Raw genomic sequence first — 17,632 nt, 5'->3', positions numbered from 1 at the left:
CACCTTAGTTCATGTCCATGGGTCTTGCATATAAGTTCTTTGGCTTCCTCATTTCCTATAGTATTCTTAACTTCCCCCTGTCTATTTGGTACCTACCAATTATGCTTCATAATCCCTGTATCTTTCCCCCCCGTCCTCCCTCTTCCCCCTCCCCACTGATAACCCTCCAAATCATCTCTATGATTCTGTTCCTGTTCTGGTGGTTTGCTTAGTTTGTTTTTGTTTTTATTTTTGTTTTTTAGATTCAGTTGTTGATAGTTGTGAGCTTGTTGTCATTTTAATGTTCATAGATTTGATCTTCTTCTTTTTCTTAAATAAATCACTTTAACATATTATATAATAAGGGCTTGGTGATGATGAATTCCTTTAGCTTTACCTTGTCTGGGAAGCACTTTTTCTCCCCTTCAATTCTAAATATAGCTTTGCTGGATAGAATAATCTTGGTCGTAGGTCCTTGCTTTTCATAACTTTAAATACTTCTTGCCAGTCCCTTCTTGTCTGCAATGGTTTTTGGTTTTGTTTTTTTTTTGAGAAATCAGCTGAGAGTCTTATGGGAACTCCTTTGTAGGTAACTGTCTCCTTTTTTCTTGCTGCTTTTAAGATTCTCTATCTTTCACCTTTGGCATTTTAATTATGATGTGTATTGGTGTGTTCCTGTTTGGGTCCAACTTGTTTGGGACTCTCTGTGCTTCCTGGACTTGTATGTCTATTTCCTTCGCCAAATTGGGGAAGTTTTCCTTCATTATTTTTTCAAACAAGTTTTCAATTTCTTGCTCTTCCTCTTTACCTCATGGCATCCCCATGATTGAAATGTTGGTCCTTTTGGAGATGTCCCAGAGTCTTCCTTTTCTCTCCTTATTTTTTTGAATTCTTGTTTCTTCATTCTGGTCTGGTTGATGGTTTATTTCTTTTTTTTTTTTTTAATAATTAATTTTATTTAGTTATTTTTCAAGTACAGTTTTTTTGTCTATTTTTCCCATCCCAGCCTCCCCCGCCCCTTGCTCCCCACCTCCCTCCCATTTCCACCCCCCTTAGTTCTCGTCCCTGTGTCCTTCCTATTTGTTCCTCCAAATCCCTCCCCCTTTTTTGCCTTAACTTCCCTTCCTTCTCCCCTCTGGTCACTATCCCCTTGTTCTCTATTTCAGTGTCTTTGGTTTTTTTTTTTTCTGCATGGGAAAACATATTTGCCAATGATACCTCAGACAAAGGTTTAATCTCCAAAATATACAAAGAACTTACACAACTCCACTCTAAGAAGACACCCAACCCAATTAAAAAATGGGAAAAGGACTTGAACAAACACTTCTCCAAGGAGGACATACAGAACATTCAGAGACACATGAAGAGATGCTCAATATTGTTAGCTATCAGAGAGATGCAAATTAAAACCACAATGAGATACCACTTTACACCAGTCAGGATGGCTATCATAAACAAAGCAACAAACAACAAATGTTGGAGAGGTTGTGGGGAAAAGGGGTCCTTGGTTTATTTCTTCCTTATGTTCCAAATTGTTGATTTGAACCCCAGCTTCCTTCCCTTCGCTGTTGGTTCCTTGTGGATTTCTCTGTATTTCACTTAGTGTAACCTTCATATCTTCCCTTATGCTTTTACCATACTCAATGAGATCTCTGAGCATACTTATCCCCAGTGTTTTGAATTCTGCATCTGATAGGTTGGCTATCTCCATTTCATTTAGTTCCTCCAGTTCTTTATCTCCAGTTCTTTTTCTGGGGTTTTGTTCTGTTCTTCCACTTGAACCATTTTTCTTTGCCTCCTCAATTTGGCAGCCTCCCTGCCTTTGTTTCTGTTTATTAGGTAGAGCTGCTTTGACTCCATGTCTTGGTACACCTGATACATTGTATAGGGTAAAGCCTTAGATAATTGCCAGGGTGGGGCAACCTGCTGCACTGCTTTGTTGCTCTGTATGTGGGGGTAGAACTGGAGGGGAAACAATGCTAGTGCCTGGCTGCTGGAGGCTTACTCAGTACTCAGCCCACTTTCAGTTATTCGACCGTTGTCCGTGTGAGACTGGCGACCCTCTAGCTGTTGCCCTGGTGGTGATTCCCAGAGTGGGTGGGTTTGCATACATTCTAGGACCACATGGCCCTTTAAATGGACTCTCCTGAGAGACCGGCAGTTTCTTCTGCCGTCCCAAAACGCCACTGGTTTTTACAGCCAGAAGTTATGAGGCTTTATTTTTCTGGTGCTAGAACCCTGGGCTGTGCAGTCTGACCTGGGGCTGGGATCACTTGCTCCCTGGGTATCTCTCCTGATTTTTATCCATCACACATGACTATGGGACTGCCCATTCTACCAGCCACTGCTGCATCACCTGCAGCCATACCACATCTCTGCCCTCGCTCCCCATCTCTGCCCTCCTACCCATCTCTGCCCTCCAACCCATCTGGATCAATATGGCTTCCTTAAATTCTTGGTTTTCAGATCTCCTACACTTCGATTTTTGGGCAGTTCTGGGTGTTTTTTGTTTTGAGGTTGGTTGTGATCCTTCTTCTGGTTGTGCAAGGAGGCAAAGTGTGTCTACCTACACCTCCATCTTGACTGGAAGTCCAGAAATACATTTATTTCTTAAGAATTAAATGGGCAGGAAATAAATCAGTATTTATAGAAGTGTTTTTAAAATAATGTGCCTTGGGTTGATTTATTTATAAATCTGTGGTTATCAGCATTTAGACTCTCTTCTATTGCCTTATTGTACACAAAAAAAGTTGGCATGGAAGTTCCACTTGGTTAAACATGTTGATAGCAATGGACTAACACAAGGCAGCTCTTTGAAATCAGCAGTGGAAGCAGCCTATGAAAGTTTGTCTATGTAGAAATATTTATGCTTTTCATTGGGCTACTAAGGGATCTTCCAGTCCAGACTTTGAGCTCTGGTTATATAAGGAAGCCTTAGTTTCACCCTGCATGACCTTTCTGCTGGCCTAGTTGTGCAATGACGGGGATTGAGGGTGATTAACAAAGAGATTACCTCTACAGTTACCTAGTCTGGCATCCTGACCTTTTTTCTTTCCCATGGATACTGAAGCTCACATGGCTCTTTGAGCCACCATTGATTGAATTCCATTAACAAGGGAAGCCCTGAGGATTAGTGGCCCAGGCAACAAATTGCCAACTTGTCTTTAAGTGTCAGCATAGTTTCCAGCACTCCCCTCAGATGACCTTTGGTGTTGATCAAGGCAGGCTTTTTTTCTAGTGTTGTAATAATAAATCTAAGGTAATTTTTGTATAGTCTAGAAATCTTATGCTGGAACATTTTTGATTCTTTGCAGAAATGCAGTATTGGTTTTTAAAAATATTTTATTTATTTATTTTTAGAAAGAAGGGAAGGGAAGGAGAGAGTGGGAGAGAAACATCAATGTGTGGTTGCCTCTCATGTGTCCCCTGCTGGGGACCTGGCTTGCAACCCAGGCATGTGCCCTGACTGGGAATCAAACTGGCAACCCTTTGCTTCACCAGGCTCGTGCTCAATCCCTTGACCTACACCAGCCAGGGCGCAATACTGTTATTATATAAAAAGTTGTCGACTGAAAACATGTCAGAGCCCCTGGGCCTTCGTGGGAACGTAGAGGGGAGGCAAATGAGTAATGAAAATCTGTCATACAAAAGTAGCTGTTTTTAATGTACTTATTTACTATTGAAATCTTCCAGAAATCTTTTTAGCAGTCAAGTTCAGATTGATTTATAAGTAGTATTTATGACTGTGTTAATTATATTCAACTGTTACTAGTGCTTTTGTAATTTTATTTCAGTCTTTTCTAAATTTTATTTTTATCCTGTTGCCTACCACAATGCCATTTGTTCAGTAAAACTCAGATATTTATTGAATGAATTAACAACAGACCTCTTAAATCAAAGTTGTAAAACCAAGAACATTGGAGAGTAACACTCTAGCCAAGGAGCTAAGAGTCAAATAGCTTTTGGCGCAATCTCAGCTTTGCCATTTATTTGTAGTATGTCCTTGGGCAAATTGCTTAACCCTCTGTACTTGACTTTTTCTTTATCTGTTGAACTGGGAAAAACCGACTACATAGAATTATGCAATGATTAAACTAAATAATCCATTTACCATGTGTTGCAAATATACCATGTTTAGCACCATAATGAAGACACTAATAATAATAGTGATGATGGTGATGATAAAAGTAGACCTGTCTGTTAAAGAGTAACTTTTCATTAATTGAATAAGATTGTGGGGCTTAAAAATATTTTTTTTACTTTATATTTTAGGGGAAAGCAGTCAGTGGTGGTGGATCTTCTCCATTTAATAGGGAGTGCCCTTCTAGTTGCTAGATGGGATGTGACACGATTCATAAATCACTTAATAAAGTCAATTAGATCTATAATAATAATAATAATAATTAATAATAATAATAATAATGATGTGTTTATTTGTTACTTTGCCACATGTCAGGGAAGATTTTCTTTAAATCCTTGAGTACCATGGGAAGGCTAAGTGCCCATAAAAGGGAAAGTTGTGGGAGAGAAAGAGACTGAAAATGCAAGGTGCCTGTGGAAGGAGGGTGGGTGTACTAATGCTGCTAGTAATTGCTTGGGATGCCATTGGTGAAGATGGGTCAGAGTTCCTTACTTACTTTAAGGTGACAAAATAAAAAATGTGACCCCCAAAGATTTCTTACTTTGCTATATGATTGCCAATTTTTATTAGTGAAGTAGTACCTTTATCAATACCTATTGAAAGATTTTGCAGCTTGATTTTAAGAACAGACTGTTAAGTCACTGATTAGATGTAAAGAAAAATCAGTCAGTTTAGAGACAGGCATATTTTAGAAGTGTCTCCAAGAAAGAGTCATCATGGACCTTAATAATTGTTTAATCCATTGTTTTCTTTTTTCTTTTGTAAGAGTTGTATAAATTCTTAAAATAATGTATTCACTGCCACTTATTAGAAACATTTGGGTTATGCTTGATTATGTGTGGTTGTGCTTTGTAATCTACATAAATTCAGTAGGCTAACAGATTTTTTTTTCTTAAACGAAAAGTAAATTATGAGACTACAGTATTAACTTTAGAACTGGAGGAAGAAGCTACACTTAAGTAGTCCCTTTATTTTCCTCATCGAAACCCTATGCCTGACTTCTTGAACTATTATATTCAAATTTTATTTTATTTTTTTAAATAGCCAATCTTTACTTAGAATTATAGTGTGCTACCTTCCTGTTAGTCGTCTAGGATTAAGAAAATTATATAAAATAGATTAAACATTCACCAGGAGATATAATTAAAAGGATGATAACTATAGTACCTTTTCTGAAGCAGTAATCATTTTCAACAAATTGATGCCACTTTTGAAAGAGAAATAAAGATGTGACTTGAACCACATTTTTTTATACTTGAAATCATTTCCCCCAAAAAACAATAAAATGAAAACTGGAATTCAGTTCAAGTAGTATTGAATGCAAGTTTGCTCTATTTAGAGAACTGTGCCAGGGCCTTTCATAGTTTCAAAGTCTGATAAGACTGTCCTTGGAGTTTGTGGCGTTTCTAGTCAAATGGTGATAGAAAAGTTATAATGATAAGCTGCTTCTTGGTGGGTGTTGCCATTAGGAGTCAAAGAAAGGAGAAAGAATGTTCAGATTTTTACAATTCTTTTTATTTATTTTGGAAGACAGGGAAGGAAGGCAGTTTGAGCTTGATGGAAGAAGTATCATTTGAGATGACCCTGAAAATGTATCATACCATATACAACACATTCAATAGTAAAAAAAAAAACAACCCTGAACCTGAATCTGGTCAACTTGCAGGACATATAAATAACCAGGGCCATGTTCTAAATTATGTGGTGGGCTTACAGCAGCAGAATCAGAATGTGGAAAATTCTGTAGGACCAGGAACCAGTTTCTTCAAGTAAATTACAGGGTTTGAGGAGGAAAAGGAAAGAGGAATGAGGGATACTATAAATTAAAAGAGATTTAAGAGATGTGGCATCTGCCCTGGCCAGTGTGGCTCAGTTGGTTGGAGCACTGTCCCTCAAACCAAAAGGTTGTGATTTTGATTTCTGGAGAGGACACATGCTGGGGTTGCAGGTTCAGGGTGTGTGCAAGAGGCAACCAGTTCATGTTTCTCTCTCACATCAATGATTCTCTCCCTCTCTTTCTCCCGCCTTTCTTCTCTCTCTAAAATCAATAAAAGAAAAAATTATTAAAAAATAGACATGTCAACTAAATGCAATATGTAAACAAACCTTGTTTGGGTCTTATTCAGACAATCCAATTGCAAAAGAAATTTGAGACAGATGAGGAAGTTTTTAATATTGAATGAATACTTGATGTTAGGGAATTAGTTACTACTTTCAATGTGATAATAGTATTATAGTTATTTTTCATTATTGACTTTTGGAGAATTTATTGATATCTGTATAGTTTTAAGTGGCTAGCTAGCATTATAAGAAGAGGAACTGGAGATATCTTCTCAAAGAAATACTAAAAACGACAAGCTTGCCCTGGCTGGTATGGCTCAGTTGATTGGAGCATTGTTGCATAGACCAGAAGGTTGCAGGATCTATTCCAGTCAGGACACATACCTAGGTCATGGGTTCAGTCCTCAGTCAGGACACATACAAGAGGCAATCGAATGATGTTTCTTGCACTGATGTTCTCTCCTCTCTTTCCATTCCCCTTTCTCTAAGGTCAATAAGCATATCCTCAGGTGAGGTTTAAAGAGAGTTAGAAGAATAAAAACTACATGCTAAATAATATGGTTTGAGTTTGACAAGTACAGTATAATTAAAGTTTGTTCACATAATCATTTGAGTGTTTTATATGTTGGGGTGATTATTGTGGCAGAATTTAGTGTCTTATGAGCACAAAAATTTGGTCAGACCTGTATTTTGGGGAGATTTATTGGATGAATTGGAACAGGTAGAGCTGGAGGTAAGGCAGTCAATTAGGAGGCGTACATAATCACTGACGGTCTACATGAGGGCGGCTGTTGTGGAAATTTAAACAAAAGAACAAAATCTAGTTTGGGGCCCTCTTGTTGTCTTGATCATCTCTCCTTTGGTAATCATCTGGAATCCATAGGCCTGAAAAGCAGAATATGAAAGAGAAGTGAAAGTCAGATGCAATTCCAGCATTTGAACCTGAGTGACTAAAAAGATGGTGGTGTTATTAAAAGAAGTGTTTATTTCTGGAACAAGAGGTATCCTGGTGAGAAAGTGATGGTTTTAGTCCGGCACATGTTGAACAGTAAAGGTGACCATTGGCTCTGGTTTGCCTGTTGTGCCAGTGTAATTATGAAAAGTACTCCCTTTTACATTTAAAGGTCTTCTTGTTTCATATTTTCACCCTGAGAACTAGAAAAGCTCTTAGAAGTACAACAGAAACTAGGACTAGAAAGTCACTGTCATTTATTTTTGAGACATTTATTGACCTAAGAGATACAGAGATACCTAAGAGATATAGCAATAAGACACATGCAGAGCCTACAGTCTTATGGAAGATAGTGTTGATAATGTTTTAATTAGGTGTGCTGGAAACCTGGGAGCACAGCTAACCATGTTTGGGGAATTCTCTGCATAGTGGTGGGCTGTGGTAGCAAGGGGAAATTATAGGGAAAGAAGAAAATAACAGGGAGAACAAAGGAGCCAATAAAAAATCTAGTTGTCAGGAAGGACCTAGTTGGTCAAAAGAAATGGCAAAGAGTGAGAATCAGCAATAAGAGGCTGCTGCCTAGACTATCTCATATGACTGCACATACCCATGACGGAAAAAAGGTCTTTATCCATTGTAAATACTGTTCTCATCAGCCAAGACTGCAACTGCCAGACCTTCCAAAGAGGAGTGCTGATAGTCGAAAAAGGATACACCCACCTGGCCAGCTGCCTCAAGATCACTTCTGTCAGTGGATGAACTAACAGATGTTGTGGCTACATTAGCCTTCAGCAAACTTACATAATACAACTCAGGAGAAAATGCTTTGGTTGGCCCTTTACCAGGTGGTTCACAGCAGCTCAGCCATATTTAGAGCAAAGGGCACGGTTTAAGTTAAATCTTCAGTCACTCTTCTAAAGAAATAGTACAGCAAATTTAATTTAGGCTATTATGCAGGTATTGCATGTGCCAAGGCTGGTTCATTTAGTGAATTCTAGTGTGGTGTGGATCTCTTTACAGAATTTAGAGTTAGTCTGAGAAAAGCTTGCCCCTGGCCCATACTATACACCAGGTAATTCTAAATATAAACCATTTGTGTTAAAGGGAAGGCACATTCTGTTGCTCTTTCCACACCATTATAGCTCCTAAAAAATTTCATTTCTATTTGACGTGCATATCTAAATAAAATGGGTTTGGCTCAGGAAGAGTTTCATTTATCTTCTGAACACTTCCCACTGATACTCATGCAACGCTTTTCCCAAGCCTGTGAAATAGATTGATACAAAAAGTCTCTTTCCATGACAGAAGTAAGGCATCATGAGAGTCGACACAAGCCACAGTAAGCTAATAATGCATTTTTCCACACAGTCATGTGAAATGCAATGAGCTATTGATCAACCTTAGCAGAAAAAGATTTGCTCATTCGTTTTTGGCAAAAAAAAAAAAAATTGGCACTTGATTTTCTGAAAAGAGGATCTGCGCACTAACTAGTCGATTAGATATAGTCATTTGTGTTTATATTAAACTTAATTTGTAAATATTTTGGGTGAAGATCTCTACTTCTATCATTAAAAAATGTAGAATTTATATATTTATTTGGTACATGGCATCTTTTACTTTTAAGATTTTATTTATTTAGTTTTAGAGAGGGGAAGGGAGGGAGAGAGAGAAAGAACTATCAGGGTATGGTTGCCTCTCACATGGCCCCCACTGGGGACCTGGCCTGCCACCCAGGCATGTGCCCTGACTGGGAATGGAACCAGTGACCCTTTGGTTTTCAGTCTGCACTCGATCCACTGAGCTACACCAGCCAGCGCAGTACATGGCATCTTATTTGGTCTAATTTAAATGCTGGTCCTGACTTCCAGCCAAGATGGAGGTGTAGGTGGATACACTTTGACACCTCGCACAGCCAAAAGAAGGACAACAACAAATTTAAAACAAAAAATAATCAGAACTGCCATAAAATTGAACTGTATAGAAGTCTGACAACCAAGGAGTTAAAAGAGAAACATTCTTCCAGACTGATAGGAGGGGTGGAGATGGGCAGCCAGGGTGGAGAGGACTTGCAGCAAGGTGGTGGCTGGGGGACTGGTATGGACAAGATGGCAGCTGGCAGAGCAGGTAGTCCCACATTTGCATGCAGATAAACTGGGAGGAACAACTGGGGAGCAAGACAGACCACACAACCCAGGGTTCCAGCACAGGGAAATAAAGCCTCAAAACCTCTAAGTGAAAAAACCTGCGGGGGTTGAGGCAGCAGAAGAAACTCCCAGACTCACAGGAGAGTTTGTTGGAGAGACCCATAGCATCCTAGAATGGACACAAACCCACCTACCTGGGAATCAGCACCAGAAGGGCCCGATCTGCTTGTGGGTAGCGGAGGACATGACTGAAAGCCGAGGAGAGCCAAGCAAGTGGCATTGTTCCCTCTCAGACCTCTCTCCCATATATAGCGCCACAATGCAGGAATTTGGATTGCCCCACCCTGGGGAATACCTAAGGCCCCGCCCCTAACTATATAACAGGTGTGCTGAGACCAAAAAAAATGGCCCAAATGAAGAAAAGATCAGAGCTTCAGAAAAAATACAACTAAGCAGTGAACAGGTAGCCAACCTATCAGGTGACTTCAAAACGTTGGTAATCAGGATGCTTACAGAAATAGTTGAGTATGGTTGCAAAATAGAGGAAAAAGTGAAGGATATGAAAAATGAAATACAGGAAAATGTAAAGGGAACCAACAGTGAAGGGAAGGAAACCAGGACTCAAAAGTTTGAAGCAGAAGGAAGAAGTAAACATTCAAATGGAACAGAATGAAGAAACAAGAATTCAAAAAAAAATAAGAAGCTTAGTTGTTCAAAAACTGAACAACTTTAAATGTTCCAACATCCGAATCATAGGGGTACCAGAAAGATAAGAGGTAGAGCAAGAAAGGGAGAACTTACTTGAAACCATAATGAAGGAGAATTTCTCTAATCTGGCAAAGGAAATAGACTTCCAGGAAGTCCAGGAAGCTCAGAGAGTCCCAAAAAAGTTGGGACCCAAGGAAGTACACACCAAGGCACATCATCATTACATTACCCAAGATTAAAAATAAGGAGAGAGTTAAAAGCTGCAAGAGAAAAGGAGACAGTTACCTACAAAGGATTTCCCATTAGACTATCAGCTGATTTCTCAAAAGAAACCTTACAGGCAAGAAAGGGCTGGCAAGAAGTATTCAGTCATGAAAGGCAAGGATCTACATCTAGGACTACTCTGTCCAGCAAAGCTATCATTTAGAATTGAAGGGCAGATACATTGCTTCCCAGATAAGGTCAAGTTAAAGGAGTTCATCGTCACCAAGCCTTTATTATATGAAACGTTAAAGGGATTTATCCAAGAAAAAGAAGATGATCAAAAATACGAACAATAAAATGAGAACAAACTCACCACTATAAACAACCATACCTAAAAAAAAACAAACAAATTAAGCAAACAACTAGCATGGTAACAGATCCACAGAAATAGGGATTACGTGGAGGGTCATCAGCAAGGAGGGGCAGCCAGAGCTGGAAGAATGAGGGGAGAGGTACAGGGAATAAGAAGCGTAATTGGTAGATACAAAATAGAGGAAAGTTAAGAATAGTATGGGAAATGGCAAAGCCAAAGAACTTATATGTGTGAAATATGGGCATGAACTAAGGTGGGGGGAATGATGGTGGGAGTGGGGTATAAGGCAGAGGGGAATAAAGGGGAAAAAGTGAGAGAACTGTAATAGGATAATCAATAAAATATATTAAAAAAATAAAAAATAAATAAAATTCTGGTGCTTTTCATTATGTGGTACAGAGAACTAATTTGCCTGAGCCTTGTGTTAGTAGAACTCATTATTGTCTAAACTGAATTTGTTTCCCAAAACATAATTACTTAACATAAAATTTGTTCCATTATTTTTAATTTGAGAAGCAAATATTAGTTTTGTTTCACATCATTGATCAAAAGGCTTGTTCTGCTGCATACAAGAAATGTCTGGTTTAATAAACCTTCAAGATGGATTCCATAGTGATTTTTCATCTGTGAAAGGATCTCCTTTCTCAAAATAAAACAGTCCTTCAGTTGTCACATTAATTTATTTATGATTATTATTTTAAAAGTCTGCACATTTTAGACACAAATCTTTGATTACCTTGTGTATTAACCACATAGTTAAATGCCCACTGTGTGTCTAGTATTGTATTAGATGGATACAGTGTCATTTATATAGTACGGAGCCAAAATGTGAAACATATATACATTTAACATTTATTACTAAAAAGAAAAAAATGATAGGAATCCTCTTATTTCTGGAGAAAAAATAAGCTATGATATAACTAAGAATGTACTATCATTTATAGGAAAGACAGCTGAGCTAATCTTTGCCATTTTAATTATGATGTGTCTTGGTGTGAGCCTCTTTGGGTCCATCTTGTTTGGTACTCTGTGTGCTTCCTGGACTTGTGTATCTTTTTTTTTTACCAGGTTAGGGAAGTTTTCAGTCATTATTCCTTTATATAGGTTCTCCATCCCTTGTTCTCTCTCTTCTTCTATGCTCTCTATGATCCTGATGTTGTTACACTTAATATTGTCCCAAAGGTCCCTTAAACTATCCTAATTTTTTTAAGTTTTTCTTTTTGCTATTTTGATTATTTCTACATTGTCTTCCAAATTGCTGATGTAATCCTCTGCTTCATCCAGCTTGTTGTTTAGTCTTTCCAATGTATTCTTCATTTCAGATATTATATTCTTCGTTTCTAACTGGTCCTTTATCAAATCCACAAACCTTACATTTTGTCAGTTGTCTCAGTAATGACCTGTAAGACAAAAAACAAAAACAAAAACAAAAGCCCTGAGTCCTGCATTACATTCTGTTGTCTTGTCTCTTTAATCTCCTTTAATCTGGAACAGTTCCTTCTGTCTTTGTGTTTCATGACATTGACATTTTTGAAGAGCACAGTTATTTTGTAAAATGTCTCTTATTTTGGCTGTACCCTGTGTTTCCCTGTGATTGGATTCATGCTATGCATTTTTGGTAGGGATATAACAGTAATAATACTGGGCATCATATCAGGAGTATCTGGTGCTGAGTTGTTCTATCACTGGTATGTAAATGTTCTGTTACTACTTTTATCTACTTAATTTTAGCATCTACTTATGATTCTTACCTGAATCAACTGTTACTACATTAGTTGTCAAATAGAGATTTCATAACTCTGTCATTCCTTCTACATTTATTAGCTGGCTTTCTCCTATAAGGAAGAGTTTTCTCTCCTCCTCCTCTTCTCCTCCCCTCATGTAATCAATAAGTGTAAAAATGTGTATATGTAAATCTGAGACTTACTGTGATTGTATTATAAAATGTTACTCTCAAACTCTTTTTTGATGGATTAAAGTAGATGTGTTTGAGCTAACTTGTAAACCAGTATACTAGAAGAATATGGCCCTACCTGATTTATTTCAGTCAATGTGCAGTAGCAGAAAGTTTTAATACAATGAAAGATGAGTGACTAGAGAGGAAAGAAATTAGGGGACGGGCATATTTTAGATGTAATGGTGGATCTAATTTAGTATTTCAATAAAAACATATTCAACAAATATTTGTTAGGTGTGTAGTGTTGGGAAAACAATGATGACAAAGTGAGTATTGTGCAGCTTTCAGCCTACTTTTAATTTGGTATTCCACAACTGGGAAAATCATGCTAAAATTCTTTTTCTAGCTCTAACTAGTGTGGCTCAGTGGATTGAGTATCGGCCTACAAACTGAAAGGTTGCTGGTTCAGTTCCCAGTCAGGGCACATGCCTGGGTTGCAGGCTAGATCCCCATTTGGGGGTCTGTAAGAGGCAACCACTTGATGTTTCTCTCTCACACATTGATGTTTCTCTGCTTCTCTTTCTCCCTCTCTCCCCTCTCTCTAAAAATAAATAGAATCTTTAAAAAATTTTTAAAAATAAATAAAATAGTTTTTCTTTAAAAAAAAAAGTATGTTCTGTTTTCCCATTTCCAGTTAAATTAAAAGTGAATTGTTCTGACTTGTTAGCAAGAAATTTCAAAAATGATAGCAAACAGCATTATGCCTGTCTTACTGAATTTCAGGCCTTACAACACAAGTTCTACACGAGTTAAATTTATCATTTTAGTATGTATTAATATATATTTTGTTGTATCATGCTATGAATTACTAATATATTTATTTAACTGTACTTGTGTTCTTTCTCTAGGGAAAAGGACTAAAATTCTTAATGTAGTTTGCATTGACATTTTATTTAACTCAGTTGTGCTATGTTTAACTATGCATGTCTGAATGTGAAAGAGATTGCTGACCTTTGGTTGTAGAGATTATATTGTGATACTAACTGTTGCTTTTAAAATAAACTTATTTTCATCAGATGACTTACAGGGTGCACAGTCAGAAATAGAGGCAAAACAAGAAATGCAGCATCTTCGCAAGGAATTGGTTGAAGCCCAGGAGCTAGCTAGAGCAAGTAAACAAAAATGCTTTGAACTTCAAGGTGAGATCAAGATTACTTTGATTCTTTAGGGGATGTGGAGGCCACAGAGTATAACTTAATGGCCCCAAACTTGGAGTCCAGAGGCATGGTACCTTGTTCCAGATCCACAGTTTTATTGGATATGTGATCTTGGGACATTCACTTAACCTTTCTGAACTTATGTTTTAAATCAGTAAAGTGGGGAGAGTTCAGTTGCTCTACTTCCTTCACATTGTTGATGTGAACATCAAGAAAGACCTCTACCAATGAAAGATCTTGTTAGTCACTGTTAAATGTAACAAAAGGAAAAAAACATAATGTATATCAATTTCTAAGTTTTAGTTACCCTAATGTTTTCTACTCAGTATAAGATATGGAGATTTATATTCATCCGTTAATGGGAGGAATCAAGCTAGGTTAAGGCAAAGAATCTTCTAATGTTCCAACCACTTCTTTTCTAGTAGCTCACTTAATTGTAGTGTCATAGGCCAGTGGAGTCTGTGCTGTTCCTTAGAGCATGTGTTTCTCCCATCCAAGTACTAACCAGGCCCGACCCTGCTTAGCTTCTGAGATCAGACGAGATCAGGCACTTTCAGAGTGGTATGGCCATAGACTAGACCATGTATTTCTATATCATTCACAGTAGCTACCTGGCTGTAGGCAATTAGTACCATAGAAAGTCTTAGAATGAGAACAAGTAAGTGGCCTTTAGAGTCCTCATGTTCCATAAGACAGCTTTCCTGACCAGTAGTAACTTCTCCGTGAGAAGTTACTACTTCTTATTAGAGTCAGTATTCACTTAACTTAAACCTTTTGGAGGGTCTAGACTAACTTATTTAATTATAATGAAAAAATATTTAGCAGACAGCAGTTATTTAGTCAGTATTTACTATGTACTTGGTAGTACATAGTACACATGAAGATTTTAAGTTTTCTTCATTTAAGCTCAAAGTGCTAATAATTAACAGCTATCAAGAATGCTTCTCATGAAGAATAGCAAATATTATCTATAATCTAGAAAACTCCACTACTCAATTCAGTAGATTTATTATTACTGTTTTGTGCTCCTAAAATATTTAAACTGCCTAACTACTAATACTGATGATACTTACTGCCTAACTTTTGTTTTCTTCAGTAAGCTTTAGAAGACAATTTAATAGAAATTTCCATCTGCCAATTTTAAATACTTTCATTAACTCACAAAATTAGATGTGCTGTCTTTTACTTTCAGCTCTTTTGGAAGAAGAAAGAAAAGCTTATAGAAGTCAAGTTGAGGAATCCACTAAACAAATACAGGTTCTTCAAGGTATGGAACACCCTAGGGTAATTGAGGTTGTTTAAGGAATGTAAAATAAAAGAGTGCATGGGGTTCCCCTTTTTTTTTTTTTAAAGAAAATATAAGGGAAGATTGCCCTTTATTCCAACAATAGACATTTGGAGTAGGAAGAGAAGGGGTAAAGGTATGAATTTGGTAAAGTCACTTTCTGAATTATTGTAGCGAGTTAGTTTGAGCTGCTTTGTGCATCAGCACTTTTGGCTTATTGGTAGCATTATTGCTAGTGTTCGTAACACACTTGGCATTGCAACAAAAATTATATACCACATAAAGTAGTAAAATGGTCCCTGCACTGCCTTCAGATAAAGGCTGTTTTTCTCAACCCCTGTTTAGTGGGGTATTGTGGGTTCATTACAGAAATGACCTGAAAGACCCCTGCCTGTCAAGGGTTTTATCTGAACCAGAGCTGCTCCTACTGTGGGGCTATAATTATGAGACAATCCAGGATTAATTTGCCTTTATTGTCAAAGAGGGAACTGATGTTATATTAAAATTTTAGTTTGAGAGATAGTGTAAAAAGAAATTGGACAAGTAATGTTACATCAGAAAAAATGAGTAATTGTGTGAGGCTTGTGATATTTGCCCTAAAATATCCGAGAGAAAAACCAGTCTTTGGGGGTTTTGTTTTGTTTTGTTTTGTTTTTTGAGTGGGATACTTGAGTTCTATAAATTTTTCAATTTTATTGTGGTCAAATTAGAATTTCTGGTGTAGATTGTATGTCTTTTAAATTGAAACCTCTTTAAACCCTTATTATAGCTTAATGCTATTTTTCATTAATTGGTATAAATCTTATTTGACCCCATATTGCCACCTTGTATTGTATATGTGCAATTTTCCCCAAAGGGCCTTGGTGTTGCTGCCTTTTGTCTTAAAGATGTTTTACTTGGGCATTATTGAGCGCCCCCTAGTGCCTGCATGTATATTTCAGACTTAAGCCACAAATCCATGATCATACTATCTCTGGCCATTGTGTCTGTTTAGATTTTGAAACTGTTACTCCCTGAGTTCTTTGTGCAAACTTAAAAGGCCTCATATTTTCTTTAATGTATGTTTATGGAGCAATCCTCTCCTTTCCTAGTCTTAAGTCCTCTTAATTATTTTAATTATTCTTTTCTTGTACATAAGGAACTTTTTCTACCTATAATTTTTTTTGTTATACTTATAAAAACTAGTACCATAGTCCTGAACTGAGTGTTACTTTATACAAATTATTTCTAGTTCCATCGTTAGGGCATAAATAGGATGTTTTAAAATGTACCTCTTTGTTAGGTAATATTCATTAATTTTATTAATTCAACCAATTTTTAATTTTTACTCTGCTATTATTGGGGATAGAGCATGCATGAGATGTATGATATAGTGGAAAAATAAGCAACAACAAATAAGTATGTGATGTGACATCAAATAAAGGCAGAGTAAATAGCTTGAGAATGACAGAGAGCTTTTTAAGGTAAGTCATTAGAGAAGGCTTCTTTAAGGTATTAAGATTTGAACATAAAATTGAATCAAGAACATTAAAGACTTTCCTAATGCTTACCATTTGACCAAGCAATTCTACATTTAGGAATTCACCATAAGAAAAAAATTAGAATTGTGTTATAAGCAATATTGTTTATAGTAATTAAAAACTAAATAGCCTAAAATGTCTAAAAGGATCCGTCAAAAATTACAGTGTAACAATTGTTTTTTGTTGTTAAGAGATGTTCATCACCATCCAGGTGGAGAGCACTACGCATATTATGAGTCCTCCCTGTTCTGTTTTTATATGTGTGTATGTAAATGCATAGAAAATACCTATAAGAATAAGTACCAAATATTAGAAGCAATTTTCTCTGCATGGGGGAAATAAACATTACTTTGGGTTTTTTTTCTTTGTGTTTCTTATTTTGACATTTTCTGCATTAAACGTAGATTGCTTGTACAGTTTAATCTAAAGCAGCAAACAACTGTGATAGCCTGGGCTGTGTAGTGACTACAGTCCCATATGGGCTCTTCTTTTACTCCTGATTACTATAGACTAAGAAAATGATAGATAAATGTACTTTTGTAGCCCAGCTGCAGAGGTTACACATCAATATTGAGAATCTTCGGGAAGAGAAGGACATTGAAATCACAAGCACTCGAAATGAATTGCTTAGTGCCCGAGATGAAATTTTGCTTCTTCATCAAGCAGCAGAAAAGGCTGCCTCTGAACGAGACACTGATATTGCTTCTTTACAAGAAGAGGTTAAGAAGGTACGAAGTGAGCTGGAGCGGTGGCGGAAAGCAGCGTCTGAGTATGAGAAAGAAATCACAAGTCTGCAAAACAGTTTTCAGCTTCGATGTCAACAGTGTGAGGACCAGCAGAGAGAAGAAGCAACAAGGCTACAAGGTGGATAAGTGTATTTACATAAAGCTCTTAACAATGATAACCTTAAAACTTGTAAAAATTAACCATTCAGGCTATTTTTCTTTGATAGCAATTGCTTGTACAAAGCAGTGTCTTACATTGGGGCCGTGAACATTCTTCAGGTCTGCAAGCTCCAGAATAAAAATGATTTGTCTTATAAAAGTGAAGTGGGGGGCCCTGGCTGGTATAACTCAGTGGATTGAGTGCGGGCCTGCGAACCAGACAATCACGGTTTGATTCCCAGTCAGGGCACATGCCTAGGTTGCAGA

The 17,632-nt window shown here is 37.3% G+C and overlaps 1 protein-coding gene across 40 annotated transcripts in view; it reads left to right on the top strand.

The window, feature by feature from the left end:
- The window catches only part of SLMAP (sarcolemma associated protein), a 155,112-nt gene that overhangs the window by 124,447 nt on the left and 13,033 nt on the right, over positions 1-17,632 (top strand). For 30 of the 40 annotated variants that reach the window (XM_037137353.2, XM_037137344.2, XM_037137349.2 and 27 more), the window contains 3 exons: positions 13,536-13,658; positions 14,869-14,943; positions 17,025-17,345. In XM_037137353.2, coding sequence (XP_036993248.2) covers positions 13,536-13,658; positions 14,869-14,943; positions 17,025-17,345 — 519 coding nt within the window. The remainder of the gene's footprint in view (positions 1-13,535; positions 13,659-14,868; positions 14,944-17,024; positions 17,346-17,632) is intronic. The other 10 variants (XM_053669439.1, XM_053669429.1, XM_053669443.1 and 7 more) reach the window with 1 other exon arrangement.

Source organism: Artibeus jamaicensis, unplaced genomic scaffold (assembly GCF_021234435.1).
Source record: "Artibeus jamaicensis isolate MK-2021 breed Jamaican fruit bat unplaced genomic scaffold, CSHL_Jam_final contig_519, whole genome shotgun sequence".
Lineage (NCBI taxonomy): Eukaryota > Metazoa > Chordata > Mammalia > Chiroptera > Phyllostomidae > Artibeus > Artibeus jamaicensis.
Note: the sequence above shows the minus strand (reverse complement) of the source record. Positions and strands in the feature narration are given on the sequence as shown.